Below are 22,386 nucleotides of genomic sequence, written 5' to 3'. Positions count from 1 at the left end.
AGGAAGAACAGGTATCACTAAGGTTCTGTCTAGCAACAGAGATGCATTGGCTGTTCAGATGTGTAGGAGGAGACCCAGCATAGGAGAAAGGGTTAAATATCAGTGCTTGTGTGAATATGTATTTTGTCAGTTCAGCTGTTCGATCCTTAGGGTAGAATAAACTTGGTTTAAGCTTTCATAGTGTCCGTCGAGTTCTTACTCTGATAATTAGAACCTAACACCACCAATCAGATACTCACACTTTACATTTTATCAAGTTGCTCTACATACACAGTGAAATTACAGTGAATTCCAAATGACAAAAAAACAAACTATATGGCCATATGTACCTTGCAGTTTCACTGTATCTACTGTTGGCTCCTCGCTGATTTTGTCCTTTAAGTTATCCAATGGTATCTTGAACTTCGGATGTTGTCGATCTCAGTGTTCAGAATAGACGTTAGGTCCATGATGATGCCGTTGGGATCTATGGTGTCTTTGAGCTTCCTGTGAGGAAGGACAAAGAGAAAAGGAAAATGTTTACAGCTCCAAGATAACTGTCAAAGTATAGTATAAATCACTTCAACTCACGGTTTAAGAGTATGTTGAATAATAATATTCAGAAATTAAAAAAGATGAGAGACTGTTATTTACATACGAGATTCTGACACAGAACTTCTCCACATCCTTCACCCGAGGTAGAAATCTCCCAGTCAGGTTCACCAGATAGTCCAACTTGGAGTGCATCTCCAGCATGCGTTCCCACCGACGACTGTATCCTGGCTCTAGTTGCTCACCGTTGCAAGGCATAAAGGTACGCATCCTCTGGGCGGCACGGTGGACGTCGGTGACGTTGTCCGCCCACAGGACGGCACAGGGTTGGCACGGGGTGCAGGCAGGGAAGACTTTTTTTTTTTTTTTTTTTTATATATTTTTTTTTTTTTCTTTTTTTTTTTTTTCTTTTTTTTTGGGGTGGATCAGCTTAATATTGCGGAAAGAATGTTGCTTCCAATGTAATTGTCTGCATCATTTCCAATCCCCCATATTTTTTGGGTAAATATATATATCCATACACGCATGCATACATATATACATATATACATACACATACCTATATAGACATACATACTTTTTTAAAGAATATACCTTTATTATTATTCCCCGCAACCCTACCACCGCTCCCCCAATTGGAGTAAACTAATAAACACTTCTGCTTTTACCTTCAATTTATACATCTTATACCTATTTTACAGACACAGACTACTTTATAATAGTTCTCTCTTGTTTGTTCTTAGTCCTTCCTCTATTTCTGTTGTCCATCCAATTTTATTTCCACTTGTAACTGTGCTATTTCACAAAAGCTCCGCACCTATACACATTTCACAGATCCCGTATGCCCTACATTGTTTATCTTGTTATTAGTCCCACCCTTCAGTTCCACTCAACCCTTCCCATCTATCTTCCAACATCATCCATTTCGGATTTTTATTTGCCATATATTTTTCAACTGTGCTGTGATGCTTCACAAAAGATTTGAACCTTCCTATTCTCATAGCTTCTACAGATTGTAAATTAAAAATAAACATTTTTGCTAAAATAATTATTATATTATTGATTGATTGACTATGGCTTTTCAAATCCCCCAGTATTGCTATCTGTAGCGTTAGTTCTAGGCAAATGTTGCAATTCTTCAGCCATTCCTGGACCTGTGACCAAAAACGAGCTACATATGGACAATACCAAAATAAATGGTCTAATGACTCTGCCTCCTCACAGCAGAATCTACAGAGCTGGGAAGATTGTATACCCCATATATATAACATTCTATTAGTTGCAAGAATTTTGTACAATAATTTAAATTGAAAAATTCGAAGTTTTGAATCCGGCGTTGTTTTGCGTATCAATTCATAAACCATGTGCCATGGAATGGGTATATCGAACATCTCTTCCCAACTATTTTGCAATTTATATGGCACAGCTGTCAGTTTTTTGGTCCTTAAATGAAATTGGTATATGTTTTTATTTATCACACTTTTCTTTAACCATTTATGTTCTTTAATACAGGGCCGACATACAAGTTCCTTACTTTTTTCCCCTTCTACTTGCCTCTTCCATTTTTGTGGTAATGCTGCAATTAATTGGTTGTAATTTTGGGTAGAGCAGACATTTCCATATGTCTGTGTGAGCTGCATGTGTGACATAACTCCACCAGTCCTATTTATGATATCATTCACAAAAATTATACCTTTTTTAAACATTTCTTCGATAAATACAGTTTTTTTATCAATTACTATATTTGAATTTAACCACAATATTTGTTGTACTATTTGTTCCGTCCTTTCAGGTGGATTAAACTGAAATTGCAACCAACTTTCTAAGGCTTGTTTAAAAAATAAGGATATTTTGGAGATTATTTCCTTTTCAAACAACCGAAAGTGAGCAGGTGTAATCTGAATAAAGGGAAAAAGGCCCTTCTTGAACATAGGATGAGACATTCGTACCAATTTACTAGAGAACCAGTTTGGATTTAAGTATAACTTTTGTATGACTGATGCCTTTAGTGAGAGGTCTAATGCTTTAATATTTAATAATTTCTGCCCTCCGAATTCATATTCGTTATATAAATAGGCCCTTTTAATTTTATCTGGCTTGCCGTTCCAAATAAAATGGAATATTTTTTGTTCATATAATTTAAAAAGCAGGTCACTAGGTGTAGGCAAAACCATAAGCAAATAGGTAAACTGTGATATGACTAAAGAGTTAATCAGGGTGATTTTTCCACAAATAGACAAGTATTTTCCTTTCCATGGTAGCAAGATCTTATCTATTTTTGCTAACTTTCTATAAAAATTTATTGGAGTGAGATCATTTCTTTCTTTTGGGATTTTTATACCGAGTATGTCCACATCTCCGTCAGACCATTTAATTGGTAAACTACATGGCAATATAAAATGTGTATTTTTTAGTGATCCAATACGTAATATGGTACATTTATCATAATTTGGTTTTAATCCAGAGAGGATAGCAAAGGTATCTAGATCCTCTATGAGGCCGTGGAGAGACTCTAGTTGTGGTTTTAAAAGAAAACATGAATCATCAGCGTACAATGACACCTTAGTTTTTAAGCCATGGATTTCTAATCCATTAATATTAATGTTTGATCTAATTTTAACAGCTAACATTTCGATGGCAATAATAAATAGATATGCCGATAGTGGACAACCTTGTTTTACTCCTCTAGATAGTTTAAAACTTTCTGAGATGTAGCCATTATTTACTATTTTACACCTAGGGTTACTATACATAATTTTAACCCATTTTATAAGAGATTCCCCAAAATTGAAATATTCTAGGCATTTATATATAAACTCCAGTCGTACTTTATCAAAAGCCTTTTCAAAATCAGCTATGAAAACCAGACCTGGTGTCCCCGATATTTCATAGTGTTCTATTGTTTCCAGTACTTGCCTTATATTATCTCCAATGTATCGTCCATGTAAAAAACCTGTCTGATTAGGATGAATAATATCTGACAAAACTTTTTTTATTCTATGCGCCAAGCATTTTGCTAGGATTTTTGCATCACAACACTGAAGTGTAAGAGGTCTCCAATTTTTTAATTGGACTGGATCTTTATATATACCACTTGGGTCCTGTTTCAGTAATAACGATATCAGACCTTCTTGTTGCGTGTCTGATAATCTACCATTTATATAGGAGTGGTTAAAACAAGCTAATAATGGTCCTTTGAGTATATCAAAAAAAGTTTTGTATACTTCCACTGGTATGCCATCCAGCCCTGGAGTTTTCCCATCCTTAAAGGCCCCAATTGCATCAAGCAGTTCCTCCTCTGTAATTTGGCCTTCACATGAGTCTTTCTGTACAGATGTTAATTTTACATTATTAATAGGAAAAAAATCCATACAATTAGTTTCAGTTAGTGGAGATGGAGGAGCCTGAAACGAAAACATATTCTTAAAGTACTTTACTTCCTCTTTCAAAATATCATTTGGTGAATCATGCGTGACTCCATCATTTGTAACAAGTTTTAATACATTTTTTTTGGTAGCATTTCTATATTGAAGATTGAAAAAGAATTTGGTGCATTTTTCCCCATATTCCATCCAGTTCGCTTTATTTTTATAATGTATTACACTGGATCTTTCTTGAATAAGTTCCTCCATTTCTTTTTGTTTTTCCTCTAACTTATTCTGTGCCTCTATGGTACTGTTTTTATTGCTATCTAACTGTACTGTTAGTCCTTCAATTTCCTTTGTTAATATGGACTCTTTTGATCTAAATTGCTTTTGTTTTATAGATGAGTACTGAATTGCATGGCCTCTAAAGGCACACTTAAAAGTGTCCCATACAATAAGGGGATCTGCTGTACCTATGTTATGTCTGAAAAAGTCAGTTATAAAATCTTCTGTCCTAGTTCTAAACAATTTATCATCTAGTAGACTTTGATTAAATTTCCAATATCCTCGCCCACGTGGAAATTCTGTAAGAGAAATATATATGCCAATTATGTGATGATCCGACCGCATTCTGTCCCCTATCAACACTTTTTTAACTTTTGGTGCCAGAGAGAATGGTATAAGAAAGTAGTCAAGACGACTAGCTTGATTCAGCCTCCGCCATGTATATCTCACTAAATCAGGGTATTTAAGTCTCCATATATCCACTAATTCCAATATATCCATGACATTCATGATTTCCTTAAGTGCCTGAGGGTGATAGTTTGTAGTGTGATTTCCTTTCCGGTCTATAGAGGTATTTAAGACCGTATTAAAATCTCCCACTATAATAATAGAGTCTAGTGTTGCTTGTAGAGTTGATAAATTCTTATATATATTTTCAAAGAAGCTTGGATCATCATTATTCGGACCGTATAGGTTAACAAGCCATATTTGTTTATTGTCCAATAACATATTTAAAATAATCCATCTACCTTGAGGATCTGTTTGGACAATTTGCACATTTGGATCAAAATTATTGTTAATTAAAACCATCACCCCTTTTGAATTTCTTTGCCCATGGGAGAAATATATTTTGCCCCCCCAGTTCTTTTTCCACAAAACTTCATCTAAAACTGTTGAATGGGTTTCCTGTAAACAATAGATATTATAATCCTTCTCTTTTAGCCAGGTAAATACTGATCGTCTTTTCTTATTATCTGCTAAGCCATTACAATTGTAACTGGCTATACTTATTTCACCACTTACCATAATGAGACACACCTTTCATTCTTTTAATCAGAATATATTTTTGTAAACGTACTATTAAAAAGTAACATAATGATTGAGTGTCTATATAGTTGTACCATGATATTTGCATTTCTACTAAGTAAACCTCCAATTGGTCCCTACTATTCCACCCGCTAAAAGGCCTCATCTCGAGATGGCTTGTCATCCCAATGCCCGGTAGACCACCCTCGACCCCCTGTATCCCATAGCCCTGAACCGACTGGGATCCATTCTTTGAAAAGAGCATACAGTGCCATTTACCGAATTGAAGAAGATCAATTACCATATGCATTTCCATTGCCCTCACCTCGATTTGTATTATATATATCTGTGGATCATCCTCTATTGTCCCTAACATCTTTTACTTCTTCCTTCGCAACAGTTGTGGGATACACACATACACCCACACACACTCAGCCCTTACCCCCACACAACCATAAGCTCACTTTCTCAACAATTGCACCATCCCAGAGCCCAACTCAAGATGGGTCATGATTTACAAATGCACTTGTAGTTGCAGCTGCATGAGAAGGCCTGCAAGACCGCACAAAAAATTAGCAAAAATTGAGAGATTTATTTACCATTGTCATATCCTAGATAATGGAGGTCAAATGTACACCTTATTCCTGAAACACCCACAATACGGCCACCCGTCATGACCATGTCCCCACGCATCTCCATGCAGTCCGACTTTGATTTTGTGCCGCCAGGGCCACAATAATATACCCCCTCTCTGAATGTCCGAGTGTGACCCCCTCCCCATGGGTTACTGCAGCTAGTGTTGCCAGCACTGCCACTGCCTGGGTGGGGGCACCCCACCGGAATCCCCACCGGCTAGGTACAAGGTCGTCAAGGTTCTCATTAGCAGCTTTGAGAATTTCCTTGTATATTATGCTCTCCCTTATTGGGGCTTTGGCTTTGCAGGACCAACCCTGCCAAGCAGGCTCAGAATCTTGAGGGGGCAGTGCTGCTCTTGGTCTCTGACCTCATTTTAGCTGCATACAGACCGCTTACAGCTGGCACATAAAACAGTTAGGGACTTCTCCTTAGTATCTGGGTCATTCAGGTGGGTGTCTAGGGTATAGTGCCATGGACCGTACCATTAAAATAGGATAATAAATAATTAGATATAATTTATAAAAAAATAAATAAAAAATGTAGTTCTCCATGATAGGACAATAAATAAATAAGACGTATAATTCATTATAAAAGTATATCCATCATCTGAACAACATTGAAAGCCCTCTCATACCCGGCTCACAGCAATACATTGGCTCTGGGATATGCAACCATTTCATTACTCACTCACTCAACTTTCCAAACATAACAAATAAAATAAAAAATAAACACAAACCATACCATCCACACATACTGTGCCTTCTGTTTACTTAGTTTTTATCTTCACTATGTTGAATTAGTGCTTGTGTGTTCAATTAGTTATATGTGAAGATTTATAGAAAAGCTATATTTTTTATTGTATTGTTACAATCAGTAACCGGGCTTGAATTGTGTTTATTTCCCTCGTCTATGAGAACTTTGTAATTTTTAAAATAACCATGGAGTAGTCTTTGTGTCTCTGAACAACTGGTTATCAATATATAGTTTATCAACGACGAGAGCTACTCGTTTCGCTTTTAATCTATTTTCTTTGAAAATTGGATACAGAACTTTGCGCCGTTCTGCAATTTCCTTCGGAAACTGATCATTCATGCCAATTTTGGTCCCAGCAAGTCTTTTACCCAGGCTTTTAACCATTATTTTATCTTTAAATGAAGCAAATTTGGCAACGATTGGGCGTTCGTACCTCTGCCCTCTCTGTCCGAAGCGGTGAACGCGTTCAAGTTGGATTTTGTCGATAACTTCGCGTGGAATCTGAAGCGCTGTAAGGAGGAACTCTCTAACTATAGATTCAGGAACTTCTCCTTCTTTTTCTTGGATACCTGTAAGTACCAAATTCTCTCTCATGGATCTAGTTTGTATGTCTAGTAAGGTTTCCTTCAGAACGGTGTTCTCCTTTTTAATTCCATTCATTTCGGTTTCAATCTTATTGACTGTCCCTTTTAGCGCGTGTGTTTGCTTCTCCAATGTCGCAGCTTTTTCATCACTCATCTCTAGGCTTGCCTTCAACTCTTTTATATCCTTACTAACTAATTCAAGTATACCCAGTTTGTCATTTATTGATTTTAACAGATCGGTTTCGACCTTTACCATTCCGGGTGGTGAGAATATTAAATCATCAGTGTCTGTAGAAGAGTCACGTTTTCGTTTTGTAATCGGTTCCCCTGTCTTACTCTCCGTCATGTTTGGTTGTTGCCTGTTTTCGTAATATTTGTCGATAAATGTCTCTAGTTTTAGGATTTGTTTTGTGTTATTGTCCAGATTGAAGGTTATCACTCACCAGATTAAGTAGTGCTAATATTTTAGTCTAATTTAGCAGATATTTCGAATATTATGTTTTATCTTGAGGTGCTCTACATAAATCCCTTCAGTCCGCCATTACCCTTACGTTACCTTTACGTCATACGTCACTCTAATGTCGGCTGGGAAGGCAGGGAAGACTTGGTCATACCCAGGGGCACACTCGTCACAGAAGATGCCCTTCACACCAATGCGCACAGGCACTCACCCGTCAATGGGTCGCAGGCAGGCCGGTCGGTACCCTCCATTTGCAGTCACAGGCTAGGGAGACAGGATAAGGAGGGAAGGGAAATCTATACACAACAGCAATGTCTCTCTTTGTGGTGCTAAGAATTAAAAGACCCATCAACGAATCACTTTTGGCCACAACTTACTGACACAGCGCAGGCCAGGGTTCCCAAAGTGATTCTCCCCACACTCATCACACTGTCTGCTTCCAAACTCAGTACGACACTGGCACTGACCAGACACCTGAAGAGTCAAATAAGAAGGCTTACCAATATAGTATGGGGAAATAAATCTCAGTTTACCATGCTTTGACATAGAATAGTATAGAATACTGTGCTAGGGAGTATAGAGGCCTTGCCTTGTCACAATGGTAATTGAGGGAGTTGGTAGGGTCACATTTGCACAATTGGCACCCAGACTCTCCCTTAATGTTCCAGAAGCTGTCGGCACACTCGTCACACAGTGTGACCACCGCGCCCGCCCGACACGGGCCCACGACACTGCCCCGTGAGCGGTTCACAGAGACACGGGCTGTCCAGAGGGCACTGGGGAGGTGTGGTGCATCAAAACATTGACAGCCCCCCCCACTTTATTGACCCTCATAGATTTGAACTTCTTTGTAGTCCTGGGCCAGATGATGATTTGTATACTGTGTGCCCCTGCTATACCTTTGCAGTCCTGGGCCAGTCCGTCTCCATAGTAGTCAGGCTTACAGCTCTGACAGTGGGGTCCCTGGGTGTTGTGGAGGCAACGCAGGCACTCTCCTGTCACACGGTCACTGTCAGTAGGGTCGATGTTGTTGTTACAGAGACACTCTTCGCAGCCGCCGCCCGGCGTGGTCAGGTCGCCATAGAAACCAGCGGAGCAGGCATCACAGAGGAGGCCTGAATGGAAATTGGGCAGGGAGAGAAATTAGGATCAACGGTCAGTAGTGAGCAGTCAAACTAGCAACTAACTTCAACTAATGTTGAAAAGAGTGCACATGCACCGACATAAACACACAAAAACACATTTGTGTCCAGCCAGGCAGTCATAGGTCAGGCTTCCAGACTCTGCGTCATTGTTGCAGGTGCTAGCAAAGAACCGTCCACTGGATTGAGTGTCAGGACACAGACAAGGCTCACAGAGCTCCCTGGAGACTGGGTCACAAAAGTAACCCACCACACACCTGGAGCAACCAAATACACAACATTGAAACATTCTGACTGTCACTGTGAACACTGGCAGATCTGTGACTGTAGAAAGAATGATAGTCAGAAAAGTTGGCACACACTTATGGAACCAAGCTATAGATATGGGTTGATTCTAATAGGGAAATGTGAATAACAGCTTTTAAATGAACAAATTAATGAATAAATTAATGAATAAATGAATGAAACCTCACCTCTCACATTTGCCTCTGGTGGAATGCTCCCTGCAGTCCAGACAGGCTCCAGTGTCCTGGTCACACAGTTCAGCGAGGCCATTGCAATCACAGGGCTGACAGGGGAAAGCCGTAGAACCCTGGCAGGCAGCAGTCACAGCGCCGTCCGCCTACCTCCATACAACACGGACACTGACCCCTGACCTGGTCACACAGCTCCGCAAGGGTCACACTCACAGGCTGGAGGAGGGGTGGACGGGTTTGGTCACAATCAGAACACAATAACAACTTCATATTTTCAACAACATTGTGGGTATTTACAGTCACCTCAACAAGTAATATTTTTTTCTCTCAAAAAGATAGGTGTCAAAATTATTGGCACACCTGTTTTCAATACTTTGTGCACCGTCCCCTTGTGAGGATAATGGCACTGAGCCTTTTTTGATAATTTTGATTGGAGAGATTGGAGAACACATTGGGAGAGATCTTAGACCATTCCTCCATATTTTTTTGTATGTGCTTATGGACTGCCCTCTTCAATTTCAACCACAGGTCCAAGTCCGGAGACTGAGATGGACATTGCAAAATTATTATTTTGTGGTCAATGAACAATTTATTTATGGATTTGATATTAATTTTTGATTATGCAAGAATGGACTGCCATCAGTCAGGATGTGGCCCAGAAGTTAATTGACAGCATGCCAGGGCGGATTGCAGAGGTCTTGAAAAAGAAGGGTCAACACTGCAAATATTGACTCTTTGCATCAACTTCATGTAATTGTCAATAAAAGCCGTTGACACGTATGAAATGCTTGTAATTATACTTCAGTATTCCATAGTAACATCTGACAAAAATATCTAAAGAATTAATAAGGGTCCAGTAAACCAGCCCAAAATGTTTTTCACTGTAAAGGAGAAGGGAGGGAGAGGGTCTGTCAAAATGTAATTAGTCAGGTGTTGGTCATAGCCCAGACAGTGAACAACACAACACAGCCAAATTAACTGAGAGGTATACTACAAAACAGGACCAATGAGTTAACCAGCTAACTTTGACCAGTACAATGAGTTGAGAGGGCTTTCACATTATCACAGGTAAGTCAAGGTTTCACCAACATCCACATACTGATGTATAGGTATAGACATGTATAAGTCATTCACTAAATACCTGCAGTGAACGCTATGGCTTTCAATGGAACCTCCTCTGGCAACTACACAAAACCACATGTTTAGATACAGTACTATGTGGTAACCACACTCTTCAAGAGAAAACAGGTCACAAAGACAGAACTACTTAAGAACTACTGAAGACGGAAAAGAGCTTCCATCTCTCCAGGAGCTTCTATCTCAAACTGTTGAACAGCCATCGTCCCATCTCCTGTAGTAAGAGACAATGGTAGACTCACTCACAGAACATACACACGCACGCACACTTGCACGCACGCACGCACACACACACACACACACCTCATACACATGCAGACTATTTTACTCAGAGTTGGGGAGTAATCAGTTACATGTAATCTGATGACAAAAAAACAGTAGGTGTAATCAACTATATTACCAGCGAAAATATTGTCATCAGATAACAGATACTTTTGAAAAACTAGATTACTTCTTGGATTACTTTTAAATTCAGAAATATTCAGGACGTTTGCAAAAAAATACATTATGACACCTTTCTGTTTTCTCAATGACATTCAATTCAGCATTGAAAACAGTTGCAAGTTTAAGTTTGTTCCACCTAAGCAAGTCTGACCATAGGTCAGAGACCACTATGACACACCAAAAGCGTTTGATGGATCCTTTTTGGTTGCCTACTGAGGGGAAAGGAATCCAAAAGTAACTGAAAGTAATCATTACGTTATAGAGTTTGGATAAGTAACTAATTACATTTAGAAGTAACCCACCCAACCCTGTCTGTACTCAGATATACTCCCACACAAGCATTCGCCCATACTCACAAACACACACACAGTAAAAGCTGCTGTCGCATGAACATAGGGACATCAAACACGGGACTGTTTATTTTTTACTGTTTTTCACACTATGTATTCATGTACTGTATTCTTCCCATAACTAATTTTAATATATTTACAACTGTATATTGCATTTTGTTACACTGTTTATATACTGGATTCTTGAAAGCACACTGTAATATCTGTATATTTCATTCATAGTATTTATTTTTATTGTACATACCATTGGAGGCTGGTGGGAGGAGCTATAGGGGGATGGGCTCATTGTAATGGCTGGAATGGAATAAATGGAAAGTATCAAACAGATGAAACATTTGGAAACCCCACGTTTGACTCCGTTCCATTGACCCTCTATAACATCTGCTATGTCTGCAACTGTGTATGCAACCAATACACTTTGATTTGACTGTTCCCAAGCCACCGTACAATGTTACATACAGAAGGCATGTTTAGGCAATGCCTTGTGAATTCAAAGCTTACACACACCACAGAAGCCATTCACTTCATCAGTAAATATTCCCATCATTCTGGTGATGGGACTCTAATTTGATCGTCTTCCTAATTGTATGGGCTACCTTTCTCACATTGTGGGTCGTATAGCCTATTCACAATGGGAGAAGTAAATGCATGACAGCAAAATAATACGCCCAAGAAACAACATTGGAATGTACAGTGCCTTATCGCACTTTTCCCTACTAAAGTGAACCCTCAAGGGAGGAATTAACTTTATTGGGAATGTATTGGGCCCAAGAGATATTTGTTTGGGGATTTACTCTAGGCTTAGCTTCGACTTGCACCATGAAACCAATACAAACAGTAACTCAAATACCAGGTGAAAAACAATAGCTAGAATTGAATATACAGTAAGCTAACCAAGTAGCTGCACATTGCCTGAATGAACATCAGTCCTTTAGTATAATCTATAACTTAGACAGAGTTGCCAACAATGTAAGTTAATGGACAGTATACGCGACATTGTAATGACAGAGAGATGTGAACCAAGTATTTAACCCATATTTTCTTGGCATCAAGTTATCACTAATTGCATTAAAGCAGAAGATGACCTCTGTACTTTAGATGGGAGAAACACCAGCAATGATCTTCTCCTTGCTGTTGGCGCATCATCCAACAAATGTGCAGCAGAATCAATTGAAGAGCAAGAAAAGAAAAAAAAACATGTTCCATTCAAAGCTGTTTACAGACCATATCACAAGATCAGAGCAGCAACACTTTCTCATAACACAAAAGTAGCACTTACAGTACAAGCAGTCTTCCCTGTACGCTTCCAGAATCAGTGCCTACCTGCTCCGGAGCCCGAATGTGATTAGAGCGGTAATGACACTGAGTCTCAGCCTGTAAGTGCACAGCTGAGCACCACACAGAGAGAGCGAGAGAGCAGGCCAAAACGTAGACCCCGAGGATGTAAGTGAAGGAGGATTACATTTCATTCAAAGCGGACACATTCCCGTCTCCCTCTGATTGATACCCGAAGTACAGTACAGTAAGAGGGAGGAATTTACCTGGACAAAGACATGGAACACAGACTAGTTACTGAGGTATGCTCACCTTGCCTGGGTGTACAGTAGTACAGTACAAGACAGGGGTTTACCTTAGAAACATTGAATACACTGATGTTCTCTCCGTTATGTTAGCCATGTCCTGTGTGAAGTGGATATGATTCAGCAATAACATAATTAGAACATACCTTGTCTTGATAAAATGTACCCAAACATAGAAATTTAACTCATAGTGTGGTCTCTACTAGTGCATCGTCTCTAAATACTAATACAGTTGCAGCAAAGAAAAATAACACAGAGCAGATTTTTGGGGGGGAATACATGTATTCAAATGGTAAAAATAAACAGTGAACAGGGCTAAACTAGTTTAAGCCATGCTACAGAGGGATGTTTGAGATTATACAAGGCATATTCAGGATTATTTTGTTCTTATTTTACAAAGCAATATACACGAAGTGGCCAGTATATTAGGTACACCAATCTGTTCACGAAAAAGGTTTGCTCCTACAGACAGTGAGTCACGTGGCCTTCTATATAAAGCAGGCAGACAGGCATCGAGGTATTCAGTTACTGTGCAATTGAATGTTATAATGGGCAAAACGAGTGACCTAAGCAGCTTTGAGCGTGGTATGATTGTCGGTGCCAGGCGTGCCGGTTCCAGTATCTCAGAAACACAAGGTTTCCTGGGCTTTTCACGCACGACAGTGTCCAGGGTTTACCGAGAATGGTGCGACAAACAAAAAACATCCAGTCAGCGCCAGTTCTGTGGGCAAAAACAGTTCATTGATGAGAGTTCGAAGGAGAATGGCAAGAATCGTGTAAGCTAACAGGTGGGTCACAAACAGGCAAATAACAGCGAGGTACAACAGTGGTATGCAGAACGGCATCTCGTGAACGCACAACTCTTTGATCCTTGTCACGGATGGGCTATTACAGCTATTATCAGCTAAAAACAAGAAGAAGCGGCTCCAGTGGGCACGCGATCACCAACATTGGACAATTGAGGAGTGGAAAAAAGTTGCCTGGTCCGACAAATCCCGGTTCCTGTTGCGTCATGTGGTTGCATCAGTCAGAATTTGGCGTAAGCAGCATGAGTCCATGGCCCCATCCCGCCTGGTGTCAACGGTACAGGCTGGTGGCAGTGGTGTAATGGTGTGGGGAATGTTTTCCTGGCACACGTTAAGTCCCTTGATACCAATTGAGCAACATTTCATGCCTGAAGAATTCTATTCTGGAAGCAAAGGGGGGTCTGACGCGGTACTAGATGGGTGTTCCTAATAAGCTGGCCACTGAGTGTATATACAGTATAGCATATTGACAGAAATAATGTAGCTGTATATTCTTTCTAAGTAGTTTTTGAGAATGTACATATCAAGGCATTGAATAAAGCTGGAGGTTTCTCTGCTACAGTGTTATGATAATATCCAGATGCTTAGGTTAGTTCTACCCTCTAGGGTTCATTTTGGACACCACATGTTTACATTTCAAATCAATCATTCTTCACTGAAAGTTACTCATACAGTACTACAAGTATCCCCATCACACAATATGACCCAGTCAAAGTAGGCTACATAGAGCACGTCATCTACTTTGTTGCCACAACAACATACAGATTATAAATGGATAAAGCAAATGTAATGCAAGTTCAATGCAAAATAAGTCACCACCTTTATTTTATGTATTATTAGACTAGTTTGGCATAGAGCACAATGTATCATAGGCATAATATTACAAAAAAGGAGCCCCACAATAACATGCTGTGGAAAGTTCAGTTTGTGGTGAAATGAATCACTGACATATTTTCTTGTGTTGCTTTAAATTCCAAGCACGATTGAAACTCTTCCCACAATTAGAGCAGAGGTAAGGTTTCTCTCCAGTGTGTAGTCGGATGTGTGCTCTTAAATGTCCTGGCAGAAAGAAACTCTTGTCACAGTAAGTACATGTGTGCCGTCGTTCCCCCTTGTGAAATAGCAGGTGCATTCTGAGTCCCTGAGCGTGATGGTATCCCTTCCCACAATCAGGGCATTTATGTGGTTTCTCTCCTGTGTGAATGCGCATGTGAAGCCGTAATGTCTTTGCGATGTTGAATGTCTTGCCACACTCCTTACAAGAGAATGACCTCTCTCCTGTGTGGGTTAACATATGAACCTTCAAGGAGCTGGCCTGCGTAAATGTTTTACTGCACTCTTTGCAAGAGAACGGCGTCTCCCCTGTGTGAGTACGGCGGTGAATTCTCAAACCTCCGATCTGTTTGAATTTTTTACCACACTCCTCACAAGTGTGGGACTTAACATTGGAATGAACTTGTTTATGTCTGGCCAGTTGGGTGAGGTTAAGAAAGCTTTTTCCACACTCCTCACAGAGGCAGGATTTTTCTGGTTTGGGCCTGTGTGTGTACTGGTGCCTCTGAAGACCATCCAGAAGGCCAAAGCTCTTCCCACACTCCTCACAAGAATGCGGTTTGATACCAGTATGGTTTGACTGATGCTCTTGCAATATGGACAGTGTGGAGAAGCTTCGCCCACATTCAGGGCAGGGGAAGGCTGTTCTGTGTACTTGCTTCTGATGTTTTCGCAGACGGTACTCTGAGACAAAACTTTTCCCACATTCAGAGCAAGGCAATGCTTTTTCCTCTCCATGCGCTGCTGACATATGCATTTTCAAGTTGTAGAGGAGTGTGTAGCTCTTCCCACACTGAGAGCAGATGTGGGGACCCTCGTGGACTTTCATATGTTCTTTAAGGAACTTCAGCACACTGTAGCTCTTTCCACAGTCGTGGCAGGTGTGCAGCTTCTCCCCTTGGTGATTTAACTGATGATTCTTTAAGCTCTCTGGTCGTGTAAAACTCTTCCCGCAGGCGGTGCAAACATGTGGTCTTTCCCCGCTATGTGTTGTCATGTGCCTTTTTAAGCGAGATGCTGAACAGAATTTCCTATTGCACTCGGTGCAACCGTGATTCTTCTCACCGTGCGTTGTCAGGTGCTTCCTTAGGCACGGTGCAGATCGGAAGCTCTTTTCGCATTTCGTGCAACAGTATGTTCTGTCAGCATCATGCATTGTTAGGTGCTGCTTTAAGAGTGATGCATAAGGGAAGCTCTTCTCACAAGTTATGCAATAGTGTAGGGTTTTATCAGTGTGAATAATCTGGTGCTTTTTCAAATGTAAGGCGGTACGGAAGCTCTTGTCACACTGGGTACAAGAGAAAGACTCTGAATCAGACTCAGAATCCTCCTGGGATGAATCCGAACTGTCTGCTTGGTTTGCTGGCTGATCACTTAGATTCTCTTCTTCCAGTGTGTTCATCTGTTGAGTGTACTCAATGCGCACCTCATCTATTTCAATCTTTATTTCAGGTGAATCAATGTTATTTGCCTTGTTCTCTGGATCATTGCGGCTTTGGTGTTCATTAATCAAGTTCTCCATCTTGATAGACGGAGGGAAGGGGTGCAGTCTAATTTTCTGTCTGGGGAAAGTGACAGAAAATAATGTGTGAAGAGAATATAATATAAAAAGGCATGGCTAATGCAAACAAGACCTCACTTGACACAGACGTTCAATGTTTCATGGTGTTGTGGATGTGGACGACCACAGATTTCAAAGCAAAAAGTGTACGAACTAAACCAAACGTGAACGTTTGCTGACTAGCTAGCCAACCAGCCAGCTAGTTAGCTAGTTTGCTTGCCTGCAGTGCTCATACCGGATGGAAACACAAGATTGTTGGTTTAGCTATATGACTCAACCAGAATGCACAACACGAAAACACACAAAACTACTGCTAACACCTAGAAAAGTCAAAATACCTGTAGCTATGTTCGTTTTTGGACAAAAACAACGGCGCAAAAATCAGCGTCTCGTCAGCAACACTAAAAAAGTACTTCCTGGTCACGGCATTTTCGTAAATTTTCGAAATAAAAGTCCCCCACGTAATAGTAGAAAAGTGTCATCAACCTGTCTTTATTTATGATGTCTAAAAAAATTATTGTCTAAACATTAACAACAAAGTACTTCCGGGTCACGGCTTTGTGAAATCTTTCAGAATAAGAGTCCTATCTTGTGCACTTTGTACATTAATAATTAGGGCAAAATTGATGGAAAATGTGCACAATTATTAATATATTGTATAATAGGTATTATACAAAGAATTTTAAAAAGATTTTCTAAAATATATTACACGATTAAAAAATATATTTGGTCAGCAATGTTTCTTGGTCCGTGTACTCCTATGATTTATTGGACTGTACACACACACACACACACACACACACACACACACACACACACACACACACACACACACACACACACATATATATATATGGTTACATTAATATATATATATTTAAATGTAACCATATATACGTGTGTGTGTGTGTGTGTGTGTGTGTGTGTGTGTGTGTGTGTGTGTGTGTGTGTGTGTGTGTGTGTGTGTGTGTGTGTGTGTGTGTGTGTGTGTGTGTGTGTGTGTGTGCGTACAGTCCAATAAATTATAGGAGTACACGGACAAAAAAACATTGCTGAGTAAATAGGAGTAAATTTAAATATATATATATATTTAAATGTAACCTTTATTTCGCAGTAAAAGGGGGTCCATTCAGCTAAGGAGCAGCTTTAGTTTCCAAATTCACAGATATTACACCCCAGCATTGTCGCTGCTCATTTTGAGGCCCTTAAAAAGGAGTCAATCAGTTTGTTTTGCATGGCCTGGTGCCCCGGGTGGGTGGTGATTTTACTTAAGGGCCAATGGAATGGTCTAAAATGTGCAAACTCTGCCCATTCGTTGCATGCAAAACATACATATTGGACCGTACACAATTTCCTGTACATTGTGTCACAATAAAAGAGGTGTCCATTCAACTCATGAGCACCTCTAGTTTCCAAATCCACAGAGTTTACAGGTGCTCCTAAGTAGAATGGACCCCCCTTTTACTGTGATATAATATACAGAAAATTGTTTACGGTGTAATATCTATGTACAACATGAAAAAACTATTGGATTTCAGCTGATTGCCAAAACTTTAAGGGCCACAAAATTAGCAGTGACGATGATTGTGGTGTAATTCTGTGGATTTGGAAACTAGAGGTGCTCCTGAGTATAATGGACTCCCATTTACTGCGATGCAATGTACAGGAAATTGTATACAGTGCAATATGAATGACAGAACATTGTGTACAGTGTAATATGAATGACAGGACATTGTGTACAGTGTAATATGAATGACAGAACATTGTATACAGTGTAATATGAACGACAGAACATTGTATACAGTGTAATATGAATGACAGAACATTGTGTACAGTGTAATATGAATGACAGAACATTGTGTACAGTGTAATATGAATGACAGAACATTGTATACAGTGTAATATGAATGACAGAACATTGTGTACAGTGCAATATGAATGACAGAACATTGTGTACAGTGTAATATGAACGACAGAACATTGTGTACAGTGTAATATGAATGACAGAACATTGTGTACAGTGTAATATGAATGACAGAACATTGTGTACAGTGTAATATGAATGACAGAACATTGTGTACAGTGTAATATGAATGACAGAACATTGTGTACAGTGCAATATGAATGACAGAACATTGTGTACAGTGTAATATGAATGACAGAACATTGTGTACAGTGTAATATGAATGGCAGAACATTGTGTACAGTGTAATATGAATGACAGAACATTGTGTACAGTGTAATATGAATGACAGAACATTGTGTGCAGTGCAATATGAATGACAGAACATTGTGTACAGTGTAATATGAATGACAGAACATTGTGTACAGTGTAATATGAATGACAGAACATTGTGTACAGTGCAATATGAATGACAGAACATTGTGTACAGTGTAATATGAATGACAGAACATTGTGTACAGTGTAATATGAATGACAGAACATTGTGTACAGTGTAATATGAATGACAGAACATTGTGTACAGTGCAATATGAATGACAGAACATTGTGTACAGTGTAATATGAATGACAGAACATTGTGTACAGTGTAATATGAATGGGCTAAATAACAACAGGATTTAAATGTGTGTTCTAAAGTTGATTATTATAATTATAAAATTAGTAGTAGTAGTAGTGCTATTACTATTATTGATAATAGTAGCATTTAAACAATGTTTTGTTATTTGTATTGCTGTTGTTATCATCATAACCATTCATCTCAATGCTTCTCGCTAGGTCTTGCTTATTCTTGCTGGCGTCTCAAACGTTCACTTACGTGGAGCAAAACACAGCATGCTTCATAAAGTCGGCTTCCTTTAACGACGAAAAGAAACAGTGGACACTTTGGCGCCATCTGATGTACAGGAGGCGCAAGCAGGAGTTATCAACCTGGGCCCGGTTTCTAAAAAAGCATTTTAAGACTAAATTCATCTTCAGAACCTTCGTAGGAGGATCCATCGTTAAATCTCCAATCTTTTTCTTCCTAAACACTTGAAAACGCTCGTAATCTAACTCGTGCCTCAGACCACTCGTAGAACAGCTAAATGCGTCGTTGGATGCTGTTTTGTCCTCCCGCCTCACTGGAGATATCCTCTAAGCATAAAATGACATGGTTTATCTGCCTCTCCGAGACCACCAAGAACAAAGAACAAAGTTGACTACAAATAAAAGTTGCCAATGTCTTTGCACTTGATACAAACAATGCTTCAAATTAAAACCGAGATGACTGCATTGAAATGTAAATTGCCTACATTATGCGATAGGCCTGTTTCATTCAAATTGAAATACATTTCATGTTCACTCAATTGAGTTCTATTTTGCAACTTGTATGCTACTGTCTGTAATTAAGAGATAATGTCCAGGAAGCCGGTGTTTAGAGGATATATTGGCGCAGGTGTTGTTAGGCCCAAGATCATTACTAATAGAAAGGCAATCCAAATTCTGATTATAGCTAGTTTTGATAGTGCAGCTACAGTTTGACTGACATTGTGAAATCTCCAATTAGAATAAAGTGTTGTTGTTTCCCCCCACGCACTACATGCAGTTGAGTGGTCTATAGTTGGCTGAGAATAAACATTCACCTAAACGCTTGCTCATAGCGCATATTTTCAAGCAACAAACATTGAAAATATAAGACAGTGCTCTTTTTTCCCCCTTGCCTTTCCGTACCTGAGAGTCCACAATTCACTATCAGCTCTGACACCCAGGATCACCCTCCTGCTCAGGTTAGACATTCTCTGTCCGATGATGGCTTGCAGACCTTCTGACCTTCTGGTAACTACCCCAACTGTCAGCCCAGCATCTGACCTTCTGGTACCTACCCCAACTGTCAACCTAGTGTCGGACCTTCTGGTACCTACCCCAACTGCCAGACCAGTATCTGACCTTCTGGTACCTACCCCAACTGCCAGACCAGTATCTGACCTTCTGGTACCTACCCCAACTGTCAGCCCAGTATCTGACCTTCTGGTACCTACCCCAACTGCCAGACCAGTATCTGACCTTCTGGTACCTACCCCAACTGCCAGACCAGTATCTGACCTTCTGGTACCTACCCCAACTGCCAGACCAGTATCTGACCTTCTGGTACCTACCCCAACTGCCAGACCAGTATCTGACCTTCTGGTACCTACCCCAACTGTCAGCCCAGTATCTGACCTTCTGGTACCTACCCCAACTGCCAGACCAGTATCTGACCTTCTGGTACCTACCCCAACTGTCAACCTAGTGTCGGACCTTCTGATACCTGCCCCGCCTGCCTCTCCGGTTCCTTCCATCCGAGTGCCTTGTCCACCTGTTTCTCCCATCCCTGACCCATCTGCCTCCCCGCTGCTAGCCAGGCCTGCCAATGCCATATCAGGAAGGTGTGTGTCGGAAAGATCTAGTTCTTACAAATACGGTCTGCTATGCAGGACCAGCAGCTACCAGAGCTAATGGACGTCAGACAGGTCATATTACCGTCTGAGCCCTTGATCTTCAGAAGCACCGAGACGTTGTTCCTGTGTAGCCCACCCAGCTAATGTAGCCGGAGATGACGGATGTCACCGCCTGCCCAGATCTACATCCAGCCATACAGGTAGCACAGGCCACTCTGCTATACTGACCAGTAGGAGAGCAGTGCAGGTGGGCGAGAGGTGCCCCTCTCACAACCTCTTGGTCCCATTGGCAGAGTGGACTCTTATCAGACAGTGGCACATGCCCGCCTCCCGTGCCAAGGCTGAGTAGGAATGGGAGAATAGCCGACGAGAGTGCAGGAAGGAGGGATAGTCCATTCACCTGGTTGAATTCTTCACCAGTCAACCCCAAACCACAGAGGCAGGTGACAGATTTGATCCAGCTCCTACTGATCCAGGTCGTTGTGCAGGAGCAGCAGCTACTGTTGGAAATACTGTTGGATCAGATTCTTCCCATGAGACCCAACAGGAGCCACAAGTACTCTTCTCCCTGGGGTGGGTAGCTTCTCTGAGGGTCTTCTCTTCCTGAAGATGGTCAACTTTAACCCTTGAGGGAGAACGCCACCCTGGAGTATCCAGAATATCCATTAATCCATTTGATATTCTAGTTAGGCCAATGTTAACTTCCACTCTGCCCGTGCCAATGAATGCTTTTCTAATAAAGCTTTCTTACAGTTAAACATGTGGTGTCAGTTTGTGTTAGAATAGAACAATATAGAACCCATTTAACAATAATAGAACACATTTGTCTTCATTGGATTTGTTGAATCAAATGTTTTTGCATGTGACAGGTTGATGCTGAATATATTACAACAGAAAGTAACATTTAAATCACAATCAGAAGCTCCTCTACTTCAGTTATGACTGGACTATGAGGTACAGTAAGTAGCATGTGCCAGATCTTTGTACTGACCAAAGAGAGATATTGAGAAGGAGTGAGATCTGACTGGACTAAGAAAAGATCCAATTCAAATTCTTATTACCCTGGAGGAGGCACATCTGACACACCATAGTCTCACATTTCCCCACAACAATTTGTACTACAGTTTTTGAAATTAGCTCCGTCAGGACCTATCCCTGCTGTAACAACACATTATATCCCACAGGGGGCACTAAAGGTATGGACAGGAGGTTGAGGTTGGAAAGCAGGGAGGAGCAGACTGCAGTGCACACATAGTATCAGAACACTGTACCTTGAACACCATCTGAACTTCCTCACATCCTCAATTATTTAAATTGAAGAAAATCTAATACCCGCTCTGCCATGGTCATCTTCAGGCTGATATGGTTTCAAATGACAATTACAGTAAAGGTAACAGGAGGAAATGATGCTCTGATGAATGAAGGACTTCAATTGGTCGTAAGGACAGTACGTTAATAGATGATGATCCCTTGGGTTTTCACAGTCCATCATGATAAATACTTTTTTTTGGCAACTTACGTATTGTTGTCTGAGTGTAACAGTATAACTTTAAACCGTCCCCTCGCCCCGACACGGGTGCGAACCAGGGACCCTCTGCACACATCAACAACTGACACCCACGAAGCGTCGTTACCCATCGCTCCACAAAAGCCGTGGCCCTTGCAGAGCAAGGTGCAACACTACTTCTAGGTTTCAGAGCAAGTGACGTAACTGATTGAAACGCTAGTAGCGCGTACCCGCTAACTAGCTAGCCATTTCACATCCGTTACACTCACCCCCCTTTCAACCTCCTCCTTTTCCGCAGCAACCAGTGATCCGG

The 22,386-nt window shown here is 40.6% G+C and overlaps 2 protein-coding genes across 2 annotated transcripts; both read right to left on the bottom strand.

Moving 5' to 3' along the window:
• Positions 1–335: 335 nt before the first annotated feature.
• LOC120065998 (laminin subunit beta-4-like) lies at positions 336–882 on the bottom strand. Its single transcript, XM_039017037.1, has 2 exons — positions 638–882; positions 336–486 (listed from the first exon to the last, which is right to left on the bottom strand). The coding sequence occupies exons 1-2, from the start codon at positions 799–801 to the stop codon at positions 378–380; spliced, it is 273 nt and encodes a 90-aa protein (XP_038872965.1). The 5' UTR covers positions 802–882; the 3' UTR covers positions 336–377.
• A 12,960-nt stretch (positions 883–13,842) lies between these two features.
• On the bottom strand, positions 13,843–16,581 carry LOC120066708 (gastrula zinc finger protein XlCGF26.1-like). The gene is made up of 2 exons (XM_039018165.1): positions 16,528–16,581; positions 13,843–16,190 (listed from the first exon to the last, which is right to left on the bottom strand). Exon 2 carries the CDS (start codon positions 16,148–16,150, stop codon positions 14,516–14,518), a length of 1,635 nt encoding a protein of 544 aa, XP_038874093.1. The 5' UTR covers positions 16,151–16,190; positions 16,528–16,581; the 3' UTR covers positions 13,843–14,515.
• Between the last annotated feature and the right edge of the window lie 5,805 nt (positions 16,582–22,386).

The sequence above is a fragment of the Salvelinus namaycush genome, chromosome 21, assembly GCF_016432855.1.
Source record: "Salvelinus namaycush isolate Seneca chromosome 21, SaNama_1.0, whole genome shotgun sequence".
Lineage (NCBI taxonomy): Eukaryota > Metazoa > Chordata > Actinopteri > Salmoniformes > Salmonidae > Salvelinus > Salvelinus namaycush.
The sequence above is the reverse complement of the archived record's forward strand: the minus strand, read 5'-3'. Positions and strand labels throughout refer to the sequence as shown.

Bases quoted from the DNA above. Each gene is read 5' to 3' on its own strand.
- LOC120065998 (XM_039017037.1), bottom strand. From the start codon at position 801: ATGCGTACCTTTATGCCTTGCAACGGTGAGCAACTAGAGCCAGGATAC. The intron at 487-637 runs GTATGTAAATAA...CCTTCCTCACAG, and splicing joins AAGTTCTGTGTCAGAATCTC to GAAGCTCAAAGACACCATAG.
- LOC120066708 (XM_039018165.1), bottom strand. From the start codon at position 16,150: ATGGAGAACTTGATTAATGAACACCAAAGCCGCAATGATCCAGAGAAC.